The sequence below is a fragment of the Heptranchias perlo genome, chromosome 34, assembly GCF_035084215.1.
Source record: "Heptranchias perlo isolate sHepPer1 chromosome 34, sHepPer1.hap1, whole genome shotgun sequence".
In the NCBI taxonomy this organism is placed as follows: domain Eukaryota; kingdom Metazoa; phylum Chordata; class Chondrichthyes; order Hexanchiformes; family Hexanchidae; genus Heptranchias; species Heptranchias perlo.
In genome coordinates, this window is record NC_090358.1 from 605,083 (window position 1) to 632,016 (window position 26,934).

The following is a 26,934-nucleotide window of genomic DNA, read 5'->3' on the forward strand; positions in this document are numbered from 1 at the left end:
TTTTTTTAACGCAGCGAGTTGTTCTGACCTGGAATGCGCTGCCTGAAAGGACGGTGGAAGCAGATTCAATAGTAATTTTCATAAGGGAATTGGATAAATACTCGATGGGGGGGGGGGCGGAATTTACAGGGCTATGGGGAAAGAGCAGAGGAATGGGACTAATTGGATAGGTCTTTCAAAGAGGTGGCACAGGCACGATGGGCCGAATGGCCTCCTTCTGTGCTGTAAGATTCTATCTCAGAAAGTTTACTAAACAGTTGAGTGAGACCTCTTGCAATAACGGGGGCAGTCAGGCAAAGATTCAGTAATGTTGAGAAGACAGTCAAGCAAAAGATTGGGTTTAACTGCAAGTCGTCTTGGAGTCCTTTGATGCCCAGCGGTGCAGGTCCCGTGCAGGGCAGACCTCCCCCTGCCCTGTGCAGGGCAGACCCCCGTCTTTTCCCCCCCCCCCCCCCTTCTCCCCCCGTCCGTCCCCCCCCCACCCGCCCTGTGCAGGGCAGACCCCCGTCTTCCCCCCCCCCCCCCCCCACCCGCCCTGTGCAGGGCAGACCCCCGTCTTCCCCCCCCCCCCCCCTTCTCGCCCCGTGCAGGGCAGACCCCCCCCCCCCCCCCCCCTGTGCAGGGCAGACCCCCGTCCGTCCGTCCCCCCCCCCCGGCCCTGTGCAGGGCAGACCCCCGTCCCCGTCCCCCCCCCCCCCCCGCCTCTTGCGCATCCCTGATTTTCATCACTCCACCATTGGCGGCCGTGCCTTCAGCTGCCTGGGCCCTAAGCTCTGGAATTTCTTCCCTAAACCTCTCCGCCTCTCTCTCCTTTTTAAGATGCTCTTTAAAATCTCTTTGACCGAGCTTTTGGTCACCTGTCCTAATAGCTCCTTATGTGGCTTGGTGTCAAATTTAGTTTGATAATCGCTCCCGTGAATCATAGGTTACAGCACGGAAGGAGGCCATTCAGCCCATCGAGTCCGTGCCGGCTCTCTGCAAGAGCAATCCAGCTAGTCCCACTCCCCTGTCCTTTCCCCGAAGCCCTGCAAATTTTTTCCTTTCAAGTACTTATTCAGTTCCCTTTTGAAGGCCATGATTGAATCTGCCTCCACCACCCCCTCGGGCAGTGCATTCCAGATCCTAACCACTCGCTGTGTAAAAAATGTTTTTCCTCATGTCGCCTTTGGTTCTTTTGCCAATCACCTAAATCTTTGTGCTCTGGTTCTTGACCCTTCCTTGCTTTTGTACTCTATGCCTCTATTTATAAATCCTGTATGCTTTTTTTAACCACTTTCTCAACCTGCCCTGACACCTTCAACGATTTGTGTATATGTACCCCCAGATTTCTCTGTTCCTGTACTCCTTTTAGAATTATGCCCTCTAGTTTATATTGTCTCTGCTCATTCTTTCTACCAAAATGTATCAATTCGCATTTTTCTGTGTTAAATTTCATCTGCCACGTATCCGCCCATTCCACCAGCCTGTCTATATCCTCTTGAAGTCTATCACTATCCTCCTCACTGTTCACTGCACTTCCAAGTTTTGTGTCATCTCCAGATTTTGAAATTGTGCCCTGTACACCCAAGTCCAAGTCATTAATATATATCAAGAAAAGCAGTGGTCCCAGCACCGACCCCTGGGGGACACCACTGTACACCTCCCTCTAGTCTGAAAAACAACCAGTCACCACTACTCTTGTTTCCTGTCCCTTAGCCAATTCTGTATCCATGTTGCTGCTGCCCCCTTTATTCCATGGGCCACAGGGCAAGTATAACTGGACCATAGTTGCCCTTGTCCCAGGATCACGAATGTGTTGTCTGCGGATGCAACGGGCAGTGTTGGGTTGGCAGGCTGGAGTTTCACTTGATTACCTTTTTGGCAGGTTCACCTGAAGTTTGTTCTCTCCTCAGGAAATTGAGTGGGTTGGATAGAGTTCTGATCAGTCTGATTGTACAAAGTCTGTGGGGGAAGTGGCCCTTTCACATCCTGTACTTGTGTTCTTAGATGGAGATTTACTCAGTGTAAGTTCAGAATCAGTAAAGTTTTGCTGCATTTCCAAGTAACTTATTTGGTTGCAGGATTTCGTCTCATCAGGATGGCTGGTCACCAAACAATCGGCTTTGCTCGTCAAGCCCGAGCACTGCTGCATAAACTCGGGTTCCAGCCCAGGAACACTGGTTTTCGGGAATTCCACGTCTCGCCAAACTGTGTATCCAAAGAGCACCATGAAGTATTAGTGGTTGGAGGTGGGACTGGTGGGATCACCATGAGTGCTCGAATGAAGAGAGAAGTGGGCGCTGGAAATGTAGCCGTCATCGAGCCGAGTGAGGTACGAGATTTATTTCACGCTATAAAACTTTTTGACCCCTTGTTGGTTTTCACCCTTCATGTTATCCCTTTAGTGAATTTAATTCAATATCTCCCAGGGATAAATTTACCTGAATGACTAATATGCTGTGCCACGGAGCAGTGTGGGATATGTTGGCGCCTCATGGTGAGGGAGCTGATCAGAGTAGCGCCCCTGGACTGTCCCCCTTTAGCAAGGACAGTCAAAGGAGCAGATATCCTCCCTGGCAACAGCCTCAAGACCGCACAGGCTGAAATTCAAATGTTGTAAAAATGTGTCTCTACATAAAAGATTCCAGAGAGTCGATGGTGCTTGTGAATTCAACAAACTCAAACCGCTGGCCTTTCGAACCCTGCAGAAACCTCCACAATAAAGCAGTCTCTGAATTCCCATTTTGTTCATGGACTCTGGTTGGAATGATCAGCAGGTCTGTGAGTGTCTTTTGAATTCTCCTCAATCTTGTTCTTTCAAAAGCATTCAATTTCTTTCTTTGTCTTGGGTGAATTTACTTTATGGATACGTCGGATGGGATTAATGAAATTACTCAGTCCAAAAAAACACAGGCCCCCCCAAAAGAAACACAGAAGGAGGCCTTCAGTCCACCATATGTGTGCCAGCTCTTTGTTAAAGTAATCCAAACCTAATCCCACTGCCCTGCTCTCCCCAAAGTCCTGTTTCATGTTTCCCTTAAAAAAAAAAATTCAGTGGTCCCTGCCTCAACTACGTCCTGTAGCAAAATCGTACCTTAATCCAACAAACCTCAATATAAAGAAATCTCTCTTAACTTTGACATGGTCGACCACACAATCCTCCTCCAATGGCTCTCCTCCGCCATCCAGTTGGATGGGACTATATAATCAACTTATATATGCCTTCCCTCCAGGATCTTTTTTAAACAAGAGAGAGAATAATTTTCTTACCGTGGATAGTATCCAATCGTAGCCAGAGAATCTCCTGCAATGGCTTCTCTTCCCACTCCTTCACGCATTCCCTCTGGAGTCTCCCAAGAATCTATATTTGGCCCCATCCTATTTCTCATTTACATGCTGCCCCTCGGTGAAATCATCTGCAGACATAGTCAGGTTCCCCATGTACACTGCTCTACCTCACCACCACCTCTCTTGACCTGTCCACTGCCTGTGTTGTCAGACTGTTTGTCCGACATCCAGTCCTCGATGAGCTGAAATTTCCTCCAATTAAATATTGGGATGACAGATGCCACTGTCTTTTCCCCCTCCCCCCCCCCCCCCCACCCCGAAACCCACAAACTTCATTCCCTCACCACTGGGCCTGTCTCCCTCCAGGTCACTGTCTCAGGCTAAAACAGACTGTTCACAACTTCAGCATCCTACTTGACCCTGAGCTGAGCTTCTGACTCCAAAACACAGACCATCTACTTCCATCTCTGTAACATCTCCCATTTCCACCCATCTGCTGCTGAAACAATTATCCACGTCTTTGTGATTTCCAGACTTGACTATCCCAATGCTCTCTTGGCCGGCCTCCTATCTTCCACCCTCTGTAAACTTCAGCTCTTCCAAAACTCTGCTGCCCCGTATCCTAACTCGCACCAAGTCCCGTTCACCCATCACCCCTGTGCTCGCTGACCTACATTGGCTCCCGGTCTGGCAATGCCTTGATTTAAAATTCTCATCCTTGTGTTAAATCCTTTTCTGGCCCTCGCCTCTCCCTATTCCTTTAACTGGCTTGACATGCATTCCCCCCCCCCCTCCCTTTGCCCCGCCGTTGGCGGCCATATCTTCTACAGCTTCGGCTCCAAGCACTGGAATTCCCTCCATAAACCCCTCTACTGCCTTTTCCTCCGTTTTAGGGCCCTCTTTTAAAACCCATCTCTTTCACCCCTCTCCATTCTCTCCTTGTAATTATAGTGTCCCATTCTTGGCACCATCCTGGTGAATCTACGCCGAATGGCTTTAATGTCCTTCCTAGTATAGAACGCCCAAAAATGTACACAGAGCGCCAACTGTGGCCTAATCATTGCCTTGTGCAAATTATCGTTACTTCTTTGCTCTTGTACTCTGAACCCATATTTATAAAACCCCTCTTTACCAAGTTGAGAGCGGCTGTCAAAAGAATTACTCAACAAACCTCTTGGCCTGTGGAAGAGCCAACACCTGCTGCTCCCGAGTCCCGGGTGATTATGTCACTGGTTTGACTGTTGTCTGTAGAGCTGCAATAGACCAATTGGCTCACACCTTTACTGTAAACACTTTAATGGAATATTACAAACACTGGCTCCGGTCCCTTAAATAACTTTGAGTAGAGTGACTTTCAGTTCCAGCAGGGAATCCATGCCATGCTTTCAGGGAACTGTCTGGGAAAGGGGTTTAGGGAAGATTTCCAGGGCAGGGGAATGGGAAACCCCTTTGCTTTGAGCAGTATAAAGGCAGCATTCCAGCTTCATTTCAATATCACAATGTACTTAAATGTATGTAAACAAGGTAGAGCCTAATTGCCCATCCATTTAGGGCGGATTGCTCCCATTGGGAGTGGGAGGAAAGGGAGTTCCAAGTAAATTGCCTAAAAGGGAAAGTGCTTTTTTGTGTATTGTTTTCACTTTCTAGTATCTTTTTAATTCTATTTTTATGGAACTTTAAGTGTCCATCAGCCCTTCGATGGCTGCTGCCCCTGTGACAAGCCCCTATATGTCGGCCCAATCCAGGCCGAGAGCTCGCCTCGTATACGTGATGACAACCGACCCTGGAAGATCCGGCAGCCTCGGCCCTTCCTGATTTGTGCAAGTGAAAAGCTGACTGTGCACCAGATTGAGTGCTGGGAGAATGGTCCACACTTTGTGTCCTTTCCTTTATTCTGTGGTGAAGGTACAAGTGACAACCCCTGGTGAAACTCTCACTAGTGTATGCACTGTGCAAGTTACTGTGGTGTATTGGTGCCTTCACTTTACCTTGGAGTGAGTGGTTAATCTGAGCCTGGTCATCGAGGAAGACACTGAGCAGAGATGGAGTCTTTCCCTGGGGGAGGGAGGGGCCAAGTCACTGATCATGGGCTGGTTCAGGATGGGACATTGGCAAAGGTTGGCAGAGGATCACCCTTGGCTCCTCCGACACCTGAAAAACACCAGACCTAAACAAAGGGCACGATTCTGTCCGGGGAGATTTGATCAGTGGATATTTCTTCAATACGAAGGCGAACGCCGTTGACCAGGGCCTCGTTGCACTGCCGCTGTCTGTAATCTCCATTAACGTGAAGATTGAAGGATTCTGTGTAAGGTGCGAGGTGGATTTTCGCTGATGTGCTGTGAGTGTGAGATGCCTGTGATTCCAGCACAGCTGATGCAGTGATGGGCCTGTATCATTGCAGCTGTAACCAAGATTGTGTCTCTTTCAGAAACACTACTATCAGCCTATGTGGACATTGGTGGGAGCTGGAGCCAAACCATTAAACAGGTCTAGCCGTTCGACTGCCAGTGTCATCCCTTCAGGAGTTACGTGGATCAAGTCCAGAGTTCAGGAATTTGATCCGGACAAGAACCTAGTCCGTACCGACGATGGGAAAGAGGTGCGCGTGTGCGTGTGGGTCGTGCGCGTGTGGGTCGCGCGGTGTCTTACAAAGGGTCACAGAACAGATATTCAGAGCTTCAAAACGAGAGTATGAAAAGAAACTTGCAAGGGATATCAAAACCAATACGAAGAACTTTTATAGTTACATTAGGAAAAAGAGGGCGGTCAGGAGCAGTGTTGGCCCCTTAAAAACTGAAAGTGGGGATATTGTCATTGACAATGGGGAAATGGCGGACATGTTGAATAATTACTTTGCGTCAGTATTTACAGTCGAAAAAGAGGATAGCATGCCGGAAATCCCAAGAAAAATAATATTGAATCGGGGACAGGGACTCGATAAAGTTAACATAAGTAAAGCAACAGTAATGAAGAAAATAATAGCACCAAAGAGTGACAAATCCCCAGGACCAGATGGTTTCCATCCCAGGGTTTTAAAGGAAGTAGGTGAGCACATTGCAGATGCCCTAACTATAATCTTTCAAAGTTCTCTAGATTCAGGAACTGTCCCTCTAGATTGGAAAATTGCACATGTCACTCCGCTTTTTAAGAAAGGAGAGAGAGGGAAACGGGAATTATAGACCAGTTAGCCTAACATCTGTTGTGGGGAAAATGCTGGAGTCTGTAATTAAGGATAGGGTGACTGAACACCTCGAGAATTTTCAGTTAATCAGAGAGAGCCAGCATGGATTTGTGAAAGGTAGGTCATGCCTGACAAACCTGATTGAATTTTTTGAAGAGGTGACTAAAGTAGTGGACAGGGGAATGTCAATGGAAGTTATTTATATGGACTTCCAGGAGGCATTTGATAAGGTCCCACATAAGCGACTGTTAGCTAAGATAGAAGCCCATGGAATCGAGGGAAAAGTATGGACTTGGTTAGGAAGTTGGCTGAGCGAAAGGCGACAGAGAGTAGGGATAATGGGAAGGTACTCACATTGGCAGGATGTGACTAGTGGAGTCCCGCAGGGATCTGTCTTGGGGCCTCAATTATTCATAATATTTATTAACAACTTAGATGAAGGCATAGAAAGTCTCATCTAAGTTTGCCGATGATACAAAGATTGGTGGCATTGTAAGCAGTGTAGATGAAAACATAAAATTACAAAGCGATATTGATCGATTAGGTGAATGGGCAAAACTGTGGCAAATGGAATTCAGTGTAGACAAATGTGAGGTCATCCACTTTGGATCAAAAAAGGAAAGAACAGGGTAATTTCTAAATGGTAAAAAGTTTTAAAAAAACAGTGGATGTCCAAAGGGACTTAGGGGTTCAGGTACATAGATCATTGAAGTATCATGAACAGGTGCAGAAAATAATCAATAAGGCTAATGGAATGCTGGCCTTTATATCTAGAGGACTAGAGTACAAGGGGGCAGAAGTTATGCTGCAGCTATACAAAACCCTGGTTAGACCGCACCTGGAGTACTGTGAGCAGTTCTGGGCACCGCACCTTCGGAAGGACATATTGGCCTTGGAGGGAGTGCAGCGTAGGTTTACTAGAATGATACCCGGACTTCAAGGGTTAAGTTACAAGGAGAGATTACACAAATTGGGGTTGTATTCTCTGGAGTTTCAAAGGTTATGGGGTGATCTGATCGAAGTTTATAAGATATTAAGGGGAACAGATAGGGTGGATAGAGAGAAACTATTTCCGCTGGTTGGGGATTCTAGGAGTAGGGGGCACAGTCTTAAAAATTAGAGCCAGACCTTTCAGGAGTGAGATTAGAAAACATTTCTGCACACAAAGGGTGGTAGAAGTTTGGAACTCTCTTCTGCAGATGGCAATTGATACTAGCTCAATTACTAACTTTAAATCTGAGATGGATAGCTGTGTGTGTGTGTGTGTGTGTGTGTGTGTGTGTGTGTGTCTATTAAATCATAACTTTTTAATTTTATTTCAGATCTCGTACAAATACCTGATTGTTGCTTTGGGATTGCAGCTCCAATATAATAAGGTACTTAACATTTTTACTCAATTATACCCTGTGCTCCCTGTTTCAGATAAACATTCACGTGTGTGACATTGTAATTCCCCAGGGGGTGTTTTGAAGGTTAATACTTTTCGTTTTTAACTATGATTTAATACACCACCGATTTGTGACAATGGAAAAAGTTTCTCTCTATCAACCCTATCAATTCCTTTCAAAATCCAAAATGCCTCCAATATTCCAGGGATTAATTTCTGCTCATAATCTAACCCTTGGAGCCCTGGTAACATTCTGGTGAAACTGAGCTGCACTCCTTCCAAGGCCAATATCCTTTCTAAGGTGCGGTGCCCAGAACTGTACACAGTACTCCAGATGTGGTCTAACCAGGGCTTTGTATAGCTGTAGCAAAACTTTCTCCCCCTTGTATTCCAGCCCTCTGGTTATAAAAGCTAACATTCCATTAGCCTTTTTGATTATTTTTGTACCTGACATTTTAATGATCTGTGTACATGGACCCCTAAATCTCTTTGGACCTCCACTGTTCCGAGCTTCTCACCATTTAAAAAAAAATACTCCGATCGATCCTTTTTTGGTCCAAAATGGATGACCTCACACTTACCTGCGTTGAAATCCATCTGCCACAGTTTTGCCCACTCACTTAATCAATGTCTCTTTGTAATTTTATGCTCCCGTCTACACTACCTACGATGCCACCAAACTTGTATATATGGCTCTCTATTGTGTTATTTAAGTCATTAATAAATATAAGTGAATAGTTGAGGCCCCAGCACAGATCCTTGTGGGACACCACTAGTCACTTCTTTCCAATTCGAGTACATACCCATTATCCCTACTCTCTGTCTTCCACCACCTAACCAATCTCCTAACCAGGTCAATAATTTGCCTTCAATTCCATGAGCTTTAATTTTAGCTAACAGTCTATTGTGTGGAACCTTCTCAAATGCCTTTCAAGAAGTCCATATAACCTATATTCATAAACATTCCGTCTACTCCCATTAATTACTTCCTCAAAAAATTCAGTTAGGTTCGTGAGACATGACCTACCCTTTACAAACCCATGTTGGTTCTCTCTAATCAGCTCAAATTTCTCTAAGTGCTCAGTCACACTGTCCTTAATTATAGATTCCAATAATCTAATTTTTTGAAGCGATAACAGAGAGGGTCGATGAGGGCAATGCAGTTGATGTGTATATGGACTTTCAAAAGGCGTTTGATAAAGGGCCACACGGTACACTTATCAAGGTTGCAGCCCATGACATAAAGGGAGCAGTAGCAACATGGATACAGAATTGGCTAAGTGACAGGAAACAGAGTTGTGGTGAACGGTTGTTTTTCGGACTGAAGTACTGTGGTGTCCCCCAGGGGTCAGTGCTGGGACCACTGCTTTTCTTGATTTACATTAATAATTTGGACTTGGGTGTAAAGGCCAGAATTTCCAAATTTGCAAATGACACAAAACTTGGAAGGGTAGTAAACAGTGAGGAGGATAGTGATAGACTTCAAGAGGATAGAGACAAGCTGGTGGCATGGGCGGACACGTGGTTGATGAAATTTAACCCAGAAAAATGCGAAGTGATACATTCCGGTAGGAAGGACAAGGAGAGACAATATAAACTAGAGAGCACAATTCTAAAAGGGGAACAGGAACAGAGAGATCTGGGGGTATATGTGCACCAATTGTTGAAGGTGGTAGGGCAGGTTGAGAAAGAGGTTTAAAAAATCTATGGGATCCTGGGCTTTATAAATAGAGGCATAGAGTACAAAAGCAAGGAAGTCATGATGAACCTTTTATAAAACACTGGTTCGGCCACAACTGGAGTATTGTGTCCAGTTCTGGGCACCGCACTTTAGGAAAGATGTGAAGGCCTTACAGAGAGTGCAGAAAAGATTTACTAGAATGATTCCAGGGATGAGGGACTTTAGTTACGTGGATAGACTGGAGAAGCTGGGGTTGTTCTCCTTGGAACAGAGACGGTTGCGAGGAGATTTGATCGAGGTATTCAAAATCATGAAGGGTCTAGACAGAGTAGATAGAGAGAAACTGTTCCCATTGGCGGAAGGGTCAAGCACCAGAGGACATAGATTTAAGGTGATTGGTTCTTTTGCCAAAGGTGACATGAGGGAAAACTTTTTTACCCAGCGAGTGGTTAGGATCTGGAATGCACTGCCCGAGGGGGTGGTGGAGGCAGATTCAATCATGGCCTTGAAAAGAAAACTGGATAAGTACTTGAAAGGAAAAAATTTGCAGGGCTACGGGGAAAGGGCGGGGGAGTGGGACTAGCTGGATTGCTCTTGCAGAGAGTCGGAGCGGACTCAATGGCCTCCTTCCGTGCTGTAACCTTTCTATGATTCTATGAAATTCCCCAGAACTGATGTTAGTCTAACAGGTCTGTAATTTCCTGCTTTCTCTCTCTCACCTTTCTTAAATAGTGGAGTTACATTTGCAATTTTCCAATCTAAAAATGGTCAGTTCCTAAACTGAGAGAGCTTTGAAGATTATGGCTGAAGTATTTGCAATTTCCTCACCTACTTCCTTTAAAACCCTGGGGTGGAAGCCATCAGGTCCTGGGGATTTCTCAGTCTTTAGTTTTCTAATATTGTTTTCTTGCTTCCGTTAACTTTAGTGAGTTCCAGTCCTTGATTCATTATTAGTTTCCCTGGAACGTCGGATATATTATCCTCTTCCTCCACTGTGAGGACTGACACAAAGTAATTATTGGCAAGTCTGCCATTTCGGGCGGTGGCGACGGTGTGGATGGCGGGGCGGTGGTGGCGGCGGTGTGGATGATGGCGGCGGTGTGGCAGGCGGTGGCGGCGGTGCGGATGACGGCGGGGGGCGACGTGGCGGCGGTGCGGATGGGGGGGGCGGCCGGCGGTGCGGATGGGGGGGCGGCCGGCGGTGCGGATGGGGGGGGCGGCCGGCCGGCGGTGCGGATGGGGGGGCGGCCGGCGGTGGCGGCGGTGCAGAAGTGGGGGGCGGCGGGCGGTGGCGGCGGTGCGGATGGGGGGTCGGCGGCGGTGCGGATGGGGGGGCGGCGGGCGGATGACGGCGGTGGGGCGGGCAGTGCGGCGGGCGGATGGGGGGGGCGGGGGGCGGGGGGCGGCGGGCAGCGGTGCATGTCATGATCCAAAGGGTTTGGTCAAACAAATAGCTGCAAGAAATGTTTAAAATGATGAAACGGTGGGACAGGTTAGACGGATCAAACCGTTTCCAGTAGTTGAGGGTCTAGAACGAGGAGCCAGAGATACAAGATTAAATGTAAGCGATTTAGAACAGAGAGCAGAAGAAACTTCTCCAGAGAGTTGTGAGGATGCGGAATTCACTTCCAGGCTTAGTGGTTAAGGCAGAAACTGTCAACATTCAAAATTAGATTGGAGAGGTGGATGAAGGAAAGTGTTTGAAATGATAAGGGAACAGGGTGGGTAAATGTGATTGGAACTATTTGCTTGAGTGAAAGGTAAACGCCAACACAGACTGGGCCGAGTCTCCAACCTTGTGCTAATATGAAGGTCGAGGGACCTGTCCCCAAGGAGGGAGAGAGAAAACACAGAACTACAGGCCAGTTAGTCTGACATCAGTCATCGGGAAAATGCTGGAATCCATTATTAAGGAAGTGGTAACTTAGAAAATCATAATATGATTAGGCAGAGTCAACATGGTTTTATGAAAGGGAAATCATGTTTCACAAACCTATTAGAGCTTTTTTGAGGATGTAACTAGCAGATGGAGTATAATGTGGAGAAATGTGAAATTATTCACTTTGGTAGGAAGACTAGAAAAACACTTTTTTAAATGGTGAGAAACAATTAAATGTTGGTGTTCAGAGGGATTTAGGTGTCCTTGTACACGAAACAGTTAACATGCAGTTACAGCAAGCAATTAGGAGGCCAAATGGCATGTTGGCCTTTATTGCAAGGGGGTTGGAGCACAAGAGTAAGGAAGTCTTACTACAATTGTACAGAGCTTTGGTGAGACCTCACCTGGAGCACTGTGTACAGTTTTGGTCTCCCTATCTAAAGAAGGATATACTTGCCTTAGAGGCGGTGCAGCAAAGGTTCACTAGATTGATTCCTGGGATGAGAGGGTTGTGCTATGAGGAGAGATTGAGTAGAATGGGCCGATACTCTCTGGAGTTTAGAAGAATGAGAGGTAATCTCATTGAAACATATAAGATTCTGAGGGGGCTTAACAGGGTAGATGCTGAGAGGTTGGTTGGAGAGTCTAGAACAAGGGGGCATCGTCTCAGGATAAGCGGTCGGCCATTTAGGACTGGGATGAGGAGAAATGGCTTCACTTAGAGGGTTGTGAATCTTTGGAATTCTCTACCCCAGAGGGCTGTGGATTCTCAGTCGTTGAGTATATCCTCCTCCTCCTCTTCTTTCCCCCCCCCCACGCGGGGTCTTCTCCTCCTCCCACCCCCCTCGCATGTGCAAGCTCTCTCTGTCTATGGTTTAGAGCCGTCCTGGAGATCGGGCTGTTTGTTCCTGTTGTATGAGCTCGGCACTGTCCGCTCTATATTGGTGGATGTTTGCCTGTTTCCAATGGGAGGGATGGTGAGAGAGTTACACTGAAGAGTAAGGAAGGCCATTAGGATGAAACGTCTTTTGGCCCCTGTTGCTGGAGTTACTTGTAAACCTGCCGTTGGAGGAAGTGCAGAGGCACCAGAGATGAACTCCCTGCCCACTGTCCCTCCTCTTCTCTACGAAAGCTCTCCAGCAGTGTGTGTGACTCCCCGCCTTCCTGGACAGTGATCAGTGATAATGATGCCATCACTGGGCAGCTCATTCCAATTCAGTGATTTTTTTTTAAGGATTTTATTCCCTCCTTTTGGCTTCAGTGCCCAAGGAAACGAATGACCACCCTCCTATCGGGCCAGACAAACTCTGGAATTGCTAGTAAGAGGTGTGTAAGAGCAGCACAATCTTTCCTCCCTGGCTTGCCAGCCCTGTAAACCACACCATACCTGGACTGACTCCCCATGTGGGGATCACGTGCATGAACCTGCATTTTACCAGTCCATAATGCAGCTTGTGATCACTTTCTACCCCCAGAAACTAAACGGATTTACTTTTTCACCTTGTGTTAGGTGTCAGGTTATGAAGTTCTCTGCGATGCTCTCTGAAGTTTTAGATCCAATGATGTGGATTAAGGATCTCAGGGTACCCACAGCTGTATTGTGATGCTGGAGTGTCGCACCAGGATATCTGGGCTTTAGACTGCCTGATGTCTCTGGGATAGTTCTTTCTGCAGCTTCTATCTGCTGTAGTCATTGCTTCTTGACTGGATTACTGCCTGGAGCAGATCTTTGTGCCTTGTGGTTGGTGAAATGAGATGACAGCGTTTGGTTTGTTTTAGGCCGGTGTCCCCTGGTTACAAATGTAATGATTGATTTTGAGTGATCGGATTGGGAAAGTTTCCAACGGGTTTTGATCCTTGTGCCTTGTGACCTGTGGCACCTGCAGTCTCCCCCAATAATGTTCACCTGGGAACATCACCAGATTGATAACTGCCCACGTTGGCACAATAAAATAATTGACATGAAGTTTAATGCATAACAAAGGTTAGCGCAGCAAAGTAAAGTACAAGTATCTATGAATCAGCAACAAATAACAGCAAAGACTCTCACCACTTACCTGCTTCAGGCATTTCCTCTGTAGGGTGCGGGGCATTGAATGATGTTTGATTTGTGACGAAGGTATTGTGTTAGCAATGTCAATAATTCTCTTTTTCACAAGCAATCATGTGGATTTGCTTAACTTCCTGGTAATTGTGTAAATCAGTGACTGGTAACCAACATCTCTCTGTTTTAAAATTAAAATGCTTCATGTAAATGGTGCCTTTCTGCTGAATAGTGACAGAAGTGAATATGTACAAGCAGCACCTCGCAGGTCGGGGGGGTACGGGGGGGGGGGGTCGAGGGTGCGGGGGGTACAGAGGTGTGGGGGTCTAGGGTACGGAGGGTCCAGGGGGTTGGGAGGTGTAGGGGTACAGGGGGTCTGGGAGCTGTCGGGGTGATGTTACTGGACTAGTGATTTAGATAACGTGAGTTCACGTCCCACTTTGGCAGTTTGAGAATTTGAATTCAGTTTTTTACACCTTGGTTCACTAATGTCCTTTAGGGAAGGAAACCTGCCGTCCTTACCCGGTCTGGGCCAAATGTGACTCCAGTCCCTCACCAACATGATTAACTCTTAACTGCCCTCTGAAGCCACTCAGTTTGTATCAAAACCGCTACAAATAAATTGCAACGGTTGAAGAAACCGTTCCACCTTCTCAGGGTGACTGGACGGGCAATAATTGTCGGCTTTCGGCGACACCCACATCCCCAGAATGAATTTTTTTTAAATGTGGATTCAGGCGATTCTTTGGGACGATCCAGTTCTCTCTCTTTTAAAGGCGGAGATATTGCTCCACGCTGCTTTAATACTTCGACATTTATCCTATTTAAGGGGCTCAGAGGTGGGTTGCTGCAGGATCGCTGCTAACGTCCCGTCCCTTCCTACTGACAGTTACATTCTCAAAGTGACATCTCAGGCCTGCATGATTCAGGGGTCAGCAGGCTGTAAATTACGAAGTAACATGGCCATTTGTCCTGGGTAAGTGTAGCTCAGTGTCCAGGCCGGTAATGATCGCATCAAGTGAACGGCAGGACTCAGAATCATAGAAAATGTACGGCACAGAAGGAGGCCATTCGGCCCATCGTGTCCGTGCCGGCTGAGAAACGAGCCACCCAGCCTAATCCCACTTTCCCGCATTTGGTCCGTAGCCCTGCAGGTCACAGCTCTTCAGGTGCACATCCAGGTATTTTTTAAATGAGTTGAGGGTTTCTGCCTCTATCACCCTCTCAGGCAGTGAGTTCCAGATTCCCACCACTCTCTGGGTGAAAACATTTTTCCTCATTTCCTCTCTCATCCTTCTATCAATCACTTTAAATCTATGCCCCCTGGTTATTGACCCCTCCGCTAAGGGAAATAGGTTCTTCCTATCCACTCTATCCAGGCCCCTCATAATTTTGCACACCTCAATCAAATCACCCTTCAGCCTCCTCTGTTCCAAGGAAAACAACCCCAGCCTATCCAATCTGTCATCATAGCTAAAATTCTCCAGTCCTGGCAACACCCTTGTAAATCTCCTCTGTACCCTCTCTAGTGCAATTACGTCCTTCCTGTAATGTGGTGACCAGAACTGTGCACAGTACTCAAGCTGTGGCCTAACTAGTGTTTTACACAGTTCCAGCATAACATCCCTGCTTTTATATTCTGTGCCTCTGCTAATAAAGGAAAGTATCCCGTATGCCTTTTTAACCACCTTATCTACCTGTCCTGCTACCTTCAGGGATCTGTGGACATGCACTCCAAGGTCCCTCACTTCCTCTACACCTCTCAGTATCCTCCCATTTATTGTGTACTCTCTTGCCTTGTTTGCTCTCCCCAAATGCATCACCTCACACTTCACCAGATTGAATTCCATTTGCCACTTTTCTGCCCATCTGACCAGTCCATTGATATCTTCCTGCAGTCTACAGCTTTCCTCCTCACTATCAACCACACGGCCTATCTTTGTGTCATTCGCACATTTCTTAATCATGCCCCCTATGTTTAATTCCAAATCGTTAATGTATACCACAAAAAGCAAGGGACCGAGTACTGAGCCCTGCGGCACCCCACTGGAAACAGCCTTCCAGTCACAAAAACACCTGTCGACCATTACCCTTTGCTTCCTGCCACTGAGCCAATTTTCCATCCAATTTGCCACATTCCCTTGGATGCCATGGGCCTTTACTTTTTTGACCAATCTGCCATGTGGGACCTTGTCAAAAGCCTTGCTAAAATCCATGTAGTCTACATCAATTGCGCTACCCTCATCGATCCTCCTTGTTACCGCCTCGAAAAATTCAGTCAAGTTAGTCAGACACGACCTTCCCTTAACAAATCCATGCTGACCATCCTTGATTAGTCTGTGCCTTTCTAAGTGACAATTTATCCTGTCCCTCAGAATTGATTCCAATAATTTGCCTACCACTGATTGGCCTGTAATTACTCGGTCTATCCTTCGCTCCCTTTTTAAACAATGGTACAACGTTAGCAGTCCTCCAATCCTTCGGTACCTCACCTGTATCCAGGGAGGATTGGAAAATGATGGTCAGAGCCTCCGCTATTTCCTCCCTGGCTTCTTTTAACAGCCTGGGATACATTTCATCTGGCCCTGGTGATTTATCCACTTTCAAAGATGCTAATCCCCTTAATACTTCCTCTCACTATGTTTATCCCATCCAATATTTCACACTCCTCCTCCTTAACTTCAATCCCTGTAGTCCCTCTGAGCCAATCTGAGAAAACTAATCAGCGCCATGTTGCGTTTTGTTCCGCAGATTAAGGGTCTCCCTGATGCGTTCAATGGCCCCAAAATCGGCTCCAACTATTCAGTAAATTTTGTTGAAAAAACCTGGAGAGCTTTACAGGACTTCCAAGAAGGAAATGCCATCTTCACCTTCCCCAACACCCCAGTCAAATGTGCTGGGGCTCCACAGAAGATCATGTATTTATCGGAGCATTACTTCAGGAAGGTAACTTGTCACCTTAACTGTCTGACGTTTAACTTAGAGTGTCAAGTTTTAAATCTTTTCCATCATCTCACGACAGATTTTAGGAATTAACAATAACACATTGTACAAACTGCCATGGTTATTACAGAAAGCGCCTGAAGCCCAGTGCCCAACCAGTCACGTGTGCTTTTAAAAACAGTCGCTGCTTAACTTCAGGGCAGTGATTAACACACCGAGTTTTAAAAAGTTCACAGTGACCCTTTCGATGACCCTTGCTGTTATCAGTCTGGATCAGGTCGGGCAGCTAATGTTAACTGCTGACCTTTAAATGTGTCGGTACATTAAAAACGCCTTTCCTTTGGGAGATAGGAGTAATCGGTGCACGTCTGCTATCGCACGTGAGTCCAGGCCTTCCAGTCCCATAACTTTGGCCTTCAATCCCGTGTACTGACCAGGTCATGATTCCATGAAGCTAAATTCGTTTCCAAAGGCATTCAGAATAGTTTTTGTCCGCACATTGATATTAAATATTACAAATATTTGCGTCCTTGTTGCACACTTTATTTTTCTCGTTTTAAGACAGGGAAACGACCCAAAGCAAATATTATTTACAACACATCACTGCCAGTGATCTTTGGGGTGAAGAAATATGCAGATGTTCTTCTGGAGATTGTCAAAGCAAGAAATATAGATGTGAATTACAGACTAAACCTTATTGAGGTTCGTTCAGACAAACAGGAGGCCGTGTTTGAAAAGTTGGACCATCCTGGAGAAACGACAACTTTTCAGGTTCGTGTTGTTTGTTTATTTCATCTCTGCTTCCTCCCCCTCCATTCCCGGCCCCCTCCCTTCCCGGCCCCCCTCCCTTCCCGGCCCCCCTCCCTTCCCGGCCCCCCTCCCTTCCCGGCCCCCCTCCCTTCCCGGCCCCCCTCCCTCCCCGCGCGGCCCCCCTCCCTCCCCGCGCGGCCCCCCTCCCTCCCCGCGCGGCCCCCCTCCCTCCCCGCGCGGCCCCCCCTCCCTCCCCGCGCGGCCCCCCTCCCTCCCCGCGCGGCCCCCCTCCCTCCCCGCGCGGCCCCCCTCCCTCCCCGCGCGGCCCCCCCTCCCTCCCCGCGCGGCCCCCCTCCCTCCCCGCGCGGCCCCCCTCCCTCCCCGCGCGGCCCCCCTCCCTCCCCGCGCGGCCCCCCTCCCTCCCCGCGCGGCCCCCCTCCCTCCCCGCGCGGCCCCCCTCCCTCCCCGCCCGGCCCCCCTCCCTCCCCGCCCGGCCCGAGAACGGCAGGAAATTAATGGCCTCTACCAGATGGGAAGTTATGCGACACTAAACAGCTTGACCCCCCCCACACCCCATTCTCCGTTTCCCTGGCAACATAACCCTGGCTGAGCTCTCACTGTACGAGATATTGTGGACAGGAAGCTTTATCCTAAACCTGCTGAGCCATTAAATCAACTGTGGTTTTATTTAAAAGCTTTCAATAATCTTTCCCTAAGGATTTAAAAGATTTTGTTTCTTTGTCCAACTGTGTGCACCAGTCACCGATAATGGTTCCAGACCCCTTCATTCCTAAAATTTGGGGCTTTCTCTCACTGAGAGTGAGCCCCGAGTGACTGTGTGGACGATTAACTAGATGCTAATTCCCATTTAGCTGATGTTCCTCTTGTGCTAATGCTTTCTCCGTCTTTCCACGATGTGTAACATTTCTTTCTCTGCTGTGTTGACAGTATGAGATGCTACATGTCACTCCTCCAATGGGGCCTCATGATGTAATTCAGAAAAGTGCTCTGGTTGATGCAGAAGGCTGGGTAGATGTTGACAAAGAAAATCTACAGCACAAGAAATACTCCAATGTATTTGGTATTGGAGATTGCACCAACCTCCCAACATCCCGAACTGCGGCAGCAATAGGTAAGCCCAACACTAACTGCACCTCTGGATCATTGCTAGAAACTCAATGGGTTGTAATTTAGAAAACGAAAAATTCTTGGAGAGGTTGACAGTGAGAGGTGCCAGAAAATGCTGGGATCACACCTGAGATTGCACACGGACCAGTATCTGAGCTTGATCAGGGCACCTCAGGAAGGGGCTGAGTGAAGGTTACAGGGAGTAAGGAAGGTGGGAAAGTTAGTTAGGACTGACCATGAACCATGAGCTCCGCTGGCATTCACTTCGAGACACAGGGATCTGAAAAAGGACATGGGAGCAAGATTAAAAATCACAGCCCCGCACCCCCCAATAAAACGTGTGCCTGGTTACTAAACAAGTGAGCGAGACAGCCTGCTCTGGGTCACATGCTCAGAAGTAGGTCCACTGTGCAATGCTTATCAATTTATTGCAGAAATAAAACCCAATTGTGTTTAGAAACTGATAATGTCCTCACAGTGCAAAAGTTTCCTGTCATCATCTACAAACTAGACTGAAACTCCCTCTTCTTTACCCCAGGTTATAATCACCTAGCAACCCAGTAGCATCAGGAAATGGGTGGGTGCAAGAAACCAATCGTGAACGATGGACTTGTAGCACCAGCTGTTTGTTTAAAAGTGGAGCTTGGTTTTCACGCTCAGTGTCTCGAGGTGCAGGTGCAGGATGGGTTTTGAAGCTATGCCAAGTGTACCAGGAAACACTGCAGCTTATGGGCTTGATCACTGTTGGGAATAGACTGGCAGCAAACATAAAAGGGAATCCAAAAGTCTTCTACAGGCATGTAAACAGTAAACGGGTAGTAAGAGGAGGGGTAGGGCCAATTAGGACCACAAAGGAGATCTACGCATGGAGGCAGAGGGGATGGCCGAGGTACTAAATGAGTACGTTGCATCTGTCTTTACCAAGGAGGAAGATTTTTTTTTATTTGTTCATGGGATGTGGGCATCACTGGCAAGGCCAGGATTTATTGCCCATCCCTAATTGCCCCTGAGAAGGTGGCGGTGAGCCGCCTTGGCAGATGCTGCCAGAGTCTCAGTAAAGGAAGATGTAGTTGAGATACTGGATGGGCTAAGAATCGATAAAGAAGAGGTACTAGAAAGGCAAGCTGTACTTAAAGTAGATAAGTCACCCAGTCCAAATGGGATGCATCCCAGGTTGCTGAGGGAAGTAAGGGTGGAAATTGCAGAGGTACTGGCCATAATCTTCCAAACATCTGTTTATTACAGGGGTGGTGCCAGAGGACTGGAGAATTGCAAATGTTACACCCTTGTTCAAGACTTGTGCTCCAGAACTAGCTGCGTCTCTAGCCAAGCTGTTCCAGTACAGTTACAATACTGGCATCTTCCCAACAATGTGGAAAATTGCCCGGGAATGTCCTGTCCACAAAAAGCAGGACAAATTCAATCCGGCCAATTACTGCCCATGAGTCTACTCTCAATCATCAGCAAAGCGATGGAAGGTGTCGTCGACAGTGCTATCAAGCAGCACTTACTCACCAATAACCTGCTCACCGATGCTCAGTTTGGGTTCCACCAGGACCACTCGGCTCCAGACCTCATTACAGCCTTGGTCCAAATATGGACACGAGCTGAATTCCAGAGGTGAGGTGAGAGTGACTGCCCTTGACATCAAGGCAGCATTTAACCGAGTGTGGCACCAAGGAGCCCTCGTAAAATTGAAGTCAATGGGAATCAGGGGGAAAACTCTCCAGTGGCTGGAGTCATACCTGGCACAAAGGAAGATGGTAGTGATTGTTGGAGGCCAATCATCTTGGCCTCAGGGCATTGCTGCAGGAGTTCCTCAGGGCAGTGTCCTGGGCCCAACCATCTTCAGCTGCTTCATCAATAACCTTCCCTCCATCATAAGGTCAGAAATGGGGCTGTTCGCTGATGATTGCACAGTGTTCAGTTCCATTCGCAACCCCTCAGATAATGAAGCTGTCTGTGCCCGCATGCAGCAAGACCTGGACAACATCCAGGCTTGGGCTCATAAGTGGCAAGTAACATTCACGCCACACAAGTGCCAGGCAGTGACCATCTCCAACAAGAGAGAGCCTAACCACCTCCCCTTGACATTCAACGGCATTACCATCGCCGAATCCCCCCATCAACATTCTGGGGGTCACCATTGACCAGAAACTCAACTGGACCAGCCATATAAATGCTGTGGCTACAAGAACAGGTCAGAGGCTGGGTATTCTGTGGCGAGTGACTCACCTCCTGACCCCCCAAAACCTCTCCACCATCTGCAAGGCACAAGTCAGGAGTGTGTCTCACCACCCTGACTTGGAAATATATCGCCATTTCTTCATCGTCGCTGGGTCAAAATCCTGGAACTCCCTTCCTAACAGCACTGTGGGAGAACCTTCACCACACGGACTGCAGCGGTTCAAGAAGGCGGCTCACCACCACCTTCTCAAGGGCAATTAGGGATGGGCAATAAATGGTACACTTGAGAACGGTTTGGGTTTGGTGTATTTTTACACTAGGATTTGTGACTGTGATGGAGTATAACTGTTGTCTCTTTGCCGAGATCCTCATCTAATCACACACAGCGGTGCTGGGAGGGGAAACCTCTCCAGAGAGAGGGGTGAGAAAGTCTGAGGGATCCCAGACTCGGGCAGCTTGGGGTCTGATTAGGAGTGGAGTGGTGGTTGTTAGGGGTCTGAGTCCCAGTTACCAGCTTCCCCTCCCGGCCACAGTCAGCGTGTGGCTCGTGGAGCTGGGGGAGAAAATATAAATTTCATTCCCCCTCGGGGGAAGAAAACGGAAACGAGTTTGAAATTCTGTTAGACGAGAGTCAAATAATCACGTTTCGTGTCAAAAAATCTACAATGAATTTAATGCATGGAAGGAAGGAGTGGATGATTGTAGAGAGACATGCAAAGCAGAATGTGCAAACATATTTCACTGGTTTTGCGATCGGCGAAACTGTTGTGAGTTAATGGACAGAATTGCGTAGTGGGAGAGCAAGCAGGAAAGAGCAGTGAGTGGGTTTATTTACGCTGTTTAATCTCCCTTACACATTACATGGGATTAAATGTGTCTCTTTATTCCTTCAGCTGCTCAGTCTGCAATCCTCAGCAAGACCATTTCAATGGTCATGAAGAATAAGAAGCCAACGCACAAGGTACGAATTGTTAGTGTTTGAAAGTCTGCACATCTAGCGTGGCAATTTCAGCCAAAGATATTCACCCTGGTTATACAGGCTCAGAAGATGTGACTTTATAAACATGACTCAGCTTCTCGGAGCCCTTTCAAAGTCAGAATTTACAACACTATTTAGAGTGGAATAAAATCCGAACAAGACTCAGTGGGTGAATACATTGGTGTAAAAGAAAGAAAGAACTTGTATTTCACGTCCCAAAGGGGTTTATAACCAATGAATTACTTTTGAATGCAGTCACGTTTGTAGGCAAACATGGCAGCTAATTTGCATACAGCAAGATCCCACAAACGGATAGTGTTAATTGAGAGAGAAATGTTGGTCAGGACACCGGGAGAATTCCCTGTCTACGTTCGAGTACTGCCAAGGGACAAACCTGAACAGACAAATGGGGTCTTGGTTTAACATGTAAAGACTGCCCCTCCGACAGTGCAGCGCTCCCTCAGGTGCTGCCCCTCCGACAGTGCAGCGCTCCCTCAGGTGCTGCCCCTCCGACAGTGCAGCGCTCCCTCAGGTGCTGCCCCTCCGACAGTGCAGCGCTCCCTCAGGTGCTGCCCCTCCGACAGTGCAGCGCTCCCTCAGGTGCTGCCCCTCCGACAGTGCAGCGCTCCCTCAGGTGCTGCCCCTCCGACAGTGCAGCGCTCCCTCAGGTGCTGCCCCTCCGACAGTGCAGCGCTCCCTCAGGTGCTGCCCCTCCGACAGTGCAGCGCTCCCTCAGGTGCTGCCCCTCCGACAGTGCAGCGCTCCCTCAGGTGCTGCCCCTCCGACAGTGCAGCGCTCCCTCAGGTGCTGCCCCTCCGACAGTGCAGCGCTCCCTCAGGTGCTGCCCCTCCGACAGTGCAGCGCTCCCTCAGGTGCTGCCCCTCCGACAGTGCAGCGCTCCCTCAGGTGCTGCCCCTCCGACAGTGCAGCGCTCCCTCAGGTGCTGCCCCTCCGACAGTGCAGCGCTCCCTCAGGTGCTGCCCCTCCGACAGTGCAGCGCTCCCTCAGGTGCTGCCCCTCCGACAGTGCAGCGCTCCCTCAGGTGCTGCCCCTCCGACAGTGCAGCGCTCCCTCAGGTGCTGCCCCTCCGACAGTGCAGCGCTCCCTCAGGTGCTGCCCCTCCGACAGTGCAGCGCTCCCTCAGGTGCTGCCCCTCCGACAGTGCAGCGCTCCCTCAGGTGCTGCCCCTCCGACAGTGCAGCGCTCCCTCAGGTGCTGCCCCTCCGACAGTGCAGCGCTCCCTCAGGTGCTGCCCCTCCGACAGTGCAGCGCTCCCTCAGGTGCTGCCCCTCCGACAGTGCAGCGCTCCCTCAGGTGCTGCCCCTCCGACAGTGCAGCGCTCCCTCAGGTGCTGCCCCTCCGACAGTGCAGCGCTCCCTCAGGTGCTGCCCCTCCGACAGTGCAGCGCTCCCTCAGGTGCTGCCCCTCCGACAGTGCAGCGCTCCCTCAGGTGCTGCCCCTCCGACAGTGCAGCGCTCCCTCAGGTGCTGCCCCTCCGACAGTGCAGCGCTCCCTCAGGTGCTGCCCCTCCGACAGTGCAGCGCTCCCTCAGGTGCTGCCCCTCCGACAGTGCAGCGCTCCCTCAGGTGCTGCCCCTCCGACAGTGCAGCGCTCCCTCAGGTGCTGCCCCTCCGACAGTGCAGCGCTCCCTCAGGTGCTGCCCCTCCGACAGTGCAGCGCTCCCTCAGGTGCTGCCCCTCCGACAGTGCAGCGCTCCCTCAGGTGCTGCCCCTCCGACAGTGCAGCGCTCCCTCAGGTGCTGCCCCTCCGACAGTGCAGCGCTCCCTCAGGTGCTGCCCCTCCGACAGTGCAGCGCTCCCTCAGGTGCTGCCCCTCCGACAGTGCAGCGCTCCCTCAGGTGCTGCCCCTCCGACAGTGCAGCGCTCCCTCTGGTGCTGCCCCTCCGACAGTGCAGCGCTCCCTCTGGTGCTGCCCCTCCGACAGTGCAGCGCTCCCTCTGGTGCTGCCCCTCCGACAGTGCAGCGCTCCCTCTGGTGCTGCCCCTCCGACAGTGCAGCGCTCCCTCTGGTGCTGCCCCTCCGACAGTGCAGCGCTCCCTCTGGTGCTGCCCCTCCGACAGTGCAGCGCTCCCTCTGGTGCTGCCCCTCCGACAGTGCAGCGCTCCCTCTGGTGCTGCCCCTCCGACAGTGCAGCGCTCCCTCTGGTGCTGCCCCTCCGACAGTGCAGCGCTCCCTCTGGTGCTGCCCCTCCGACAGTGCAGCGCTCCCTCTGTACTGCAGTGTGTTCTTCCAGAATCTGGAGGTCAGGGCTGTAGATTTTAAATGTGTGTCTGTTTTGGGAGGATGAGTTGAGATAAACCCACTCACTTTAATTACACTGCTTTTTTTCAAGCATAAAATGTGATTAACTATCTTGAAAGTTTGACGGACCTGCTCAGTTAAGTTCCCTATTTATTAAAAAAAAATAGGGCTGGATTTGGTCCAAGTAACCAATTCTGGAATATGTTTTGTATGGATTTGAGACGAAGGCTTATCCCTCATTCTGTGGGGTCTATGTTCAGGCCCAGGTCATTACAAACTCTTGGACTGTTCTGGCAGTGATGGGAATGTTGGAGGGAGTCTGTTTTTGGAGATTTATCTCAAAGATTGTGATTAATTCTGTCATTATTGAACCTTTTATTGGGATGGTGCCACCATCTTGCGTGGGCTGCTATTGATTGGCCCGTCCATTTCTCCCCTCACCCCTGAAGTGTAGCTTGGCTATTCTAGCATGGGAGGCATCACAGCTGAGTCCAATCCCTTCCTCACTGTGTCTAAACATATCCACTTCCAGCATGGGTCGCCGGGCAGTGGTTAGAAACCAGAATTTTGGCTCAATTTCCCTTCCCTAACCCAGGGGTACTCCATCCTGTCCGTACCGCAGCCCCACCTGAAATCATCTGACTCAGCTCAGACCAAGGATTGAGTCTGGGACTCTGCCTTAACCCTCCAGCTCACCCATTGAGGAGCTGCTCAATATGATGGGTTACTCACCTGGCCCACTGTTGCTCTTGGTCACATTTCATCAAACAAATAAACGTGATAGTAACTATGAAACGGTAACTGAACTGATTCATCAGAAGGAGACGTTGCAGCTTTAATGAATTGTGTGTAACTGTTTCACTCTGGTTCTGTTGGCAGTACGATGGCTACACTTCCTGTCCGCTGGTTACTGGCTACAACAAATGTGTGTTGGCAGAGTTTGACTATAATGCTGAGCCACTGGAGACCTTCCCATTTGACCAGGGGAAGGAACGGAGGACCATGTTCCATATGAAGGCTGATATCATGCCCCCTCTCTACTGGCAAGCTCTCCTCAAGTGAGTCTGATTCATTTTGTGTTCCCTTCCTATTGTCCCTCCGTAAGATGAACAGAATATAATGACACACCAGCAATGTATGTGGAGGCTCTGGGCAGATATAGTTACCAATCCTGAACCTGACTGGTTGGGGTCAGGAAGAGCAATTCCAATATGAAGACGGAAATGGGAAGTAGCCAATTGTCCTCAGGATTAAGGAGGTCTGAACCCGATCCCGTGATCGGGTACATCGAGTGACCCTGTGATCGGGTGAGCCGAGCGTGGTGGGGAGGGGGATCGGAGGTTGGGGTCCTGGTGTCCTGGTGTCCGATCTGGGCTGCGTTCCTGCTCCTACTGGCTCCATTGGAACGATTTTTTAAAATTAAAATAAAATGTAACTTGCCTTTGGTTGGTGGCCATGGAAACCGCTGAAGAATCCTGGGTGTGGCTGTCCTGATAAATGCCTGCTCGTCGCCGGCTCCTCTCTGGATGGAATCCTTCAACAAGACCCCTAATTTACATATTTAAGGGGCCTAATACCTGTTATAGGCGTTTGCCCGGGGCAGATCGGGCACAGCCCGTCCTACTGCTAAATTGGTAGAATCATAGAAAATTTACGGCACAGAAGGAGGCCATTCGGCCCATCGAGTCCGCACTGGCTGAAAATGAGCCACTCAGCCTAATCCCACTTTCCAGCACTTGGTCCGTAGCCCTGTAGGTTACGGCACTTCAAGTGCACATCCAGGTACTTTTTAAATGCAATGAGGGTTTCTGCCTCTACCGCCCTCTCAGGCAGTGAGTTCCAGACCCCCCACCACCTTCTAGTTGAAAATTTTTTTCCTCCGCTCCCCTCTAATCCTTCTACCAATCACTTTAAATCTATGCCCCCTGGTTATTGACCTCTCTGCTAAGGGAAGTAGGTCCTTCCTATCCACTCTATCTAGGCCCCTCATAATTTTATACACCTCAATTAAATCTCCCTCAGCCTCCTCTGTTCCAAGGAGAACAACCCCAGCCTATCCAATCTTTTCTCATAGCTAAAATTCTCCAGTCCTGGCAACATCCTCGTAAATCCCCTCTGCACCCTCTCTAGTGCAATCACATCTTTCCTGTAATGTGGTGACCAGAACCGTACACAGTACTCAAGCTGTGGCCTAACCAGTGTTTTATACAGTTCCAGCGTATCCTCCCTGCTGCGACAGCCTGTGCCTCGTCGGCCTAAGGCCTGTTTTTTTGGGGTAAAACGGGCGCAGAGCAAACCAATTCCTGCTCCATTTCTACATGAGCTTCCATCTCGGCTGGTTCACCGTTACTGAACCGTTCTAATCAAATATAATAACAGTGATGACACAAACGACCAACCTTCTCGGAGAGAAGCAACTTGCACGGTGGAAGTTAAGTTAAACTTGTGGCCACCCAGGATCTGGGGCTGAGTGGGTTGTTGATTCCTGGATGGGATGGGTTTAAGATGTTCAAGTTATAAATGGGGATTTTAGACACTACATCCATTCTAAAGTTAATCCTTTTTAAAGTAACTTTAAAGTGCAGGGTCTGTGAAAGCTGTGTACTTTAATCTAATGTTTCTTTTCTTTCTCGAGGGGATTTTGGGGAGGTCCTGGAGTTGTCAGAAAGTTGTTGCATTTGGGCATGAAGTGAAGGATATTCTGCGTTTGGACTCGACCCCTCGTCAGTCTACATGGGCGTCTTACATTTACCCCAGAGAATCTCAAACTTAAACTGCTAGCTAGTTATTTTCAATAGTAAAAACTCACTGACGCTTCCCACATTTAGATCAAACACTGAATTGTGGCTGATCTCACTGTAGCAAAATCCACTTCTGTCATTGTTTGTAATTGAGCCTCTCCCACCAATGAACAAGAAGCTTTCTCTACATTTTCTGCAATGAGAAAGGTCTCCCATTTAATGTTTTTAACTGTGATTCATGTTTGGAGCTAAGAATCAAATTGATATTTACCATTAATCAGATCGATAGTCACCATTAATTAGCGCTCTGAAATAACCTTGTCATTGCAATATCATTTGTTCTTCCAAAATTTCTCCTAATTGGTTTTCCTCATTCTTGAATAAGTCAATTTGTTCATTAAAAATATCAGCGTTTAAAAAAAAAGTGACTAATGTTTCAGATCATTGCACTGACTGTTCCTGATAGGAACCTAAACTCTGCTATCAAATAGAAGCAGCAAATT

General features: G+C 48.6%; 1 protein-coding gene across 1 annotated transcript; it reads left to right on the forward strand.

Moving 5' to 3' along the window:
* The first annotated feature begins 2,040 nt into the window (after positions 1 to 2,040).
* On the forward strand, positions 2,041 to 26,855 carry sqor (sulfide quinone oxidoreductase). Its single transcript, XM_067971205.1, has 9 exons — positions 2,041 to 2,311; positions 5,699 to 5,869; positions 7,774 to 7,827; positions 16,194 to 16,388; positions 16,947 to 17,156; positions 18,084 to 18,267; positions 21,344 to 21,411; positions 24,570 to 24,748; positions 26,326 to 26,855. Exons 1-9 carry the CDS (start codon positions 2,078 to 2,080, stop codon positions 26,381 to 26,383), a joined length of 1,353 nt encoding a protein of 450 aa, XP_067827306.1. The 5' UTR covers positions 2,041 to 2,077; the 3' UTR covers positions 26,384 to 26,855.
* The last annotated feature ends 79 nt before the right edge of the window (positions 26,856 to 26,934 follow it).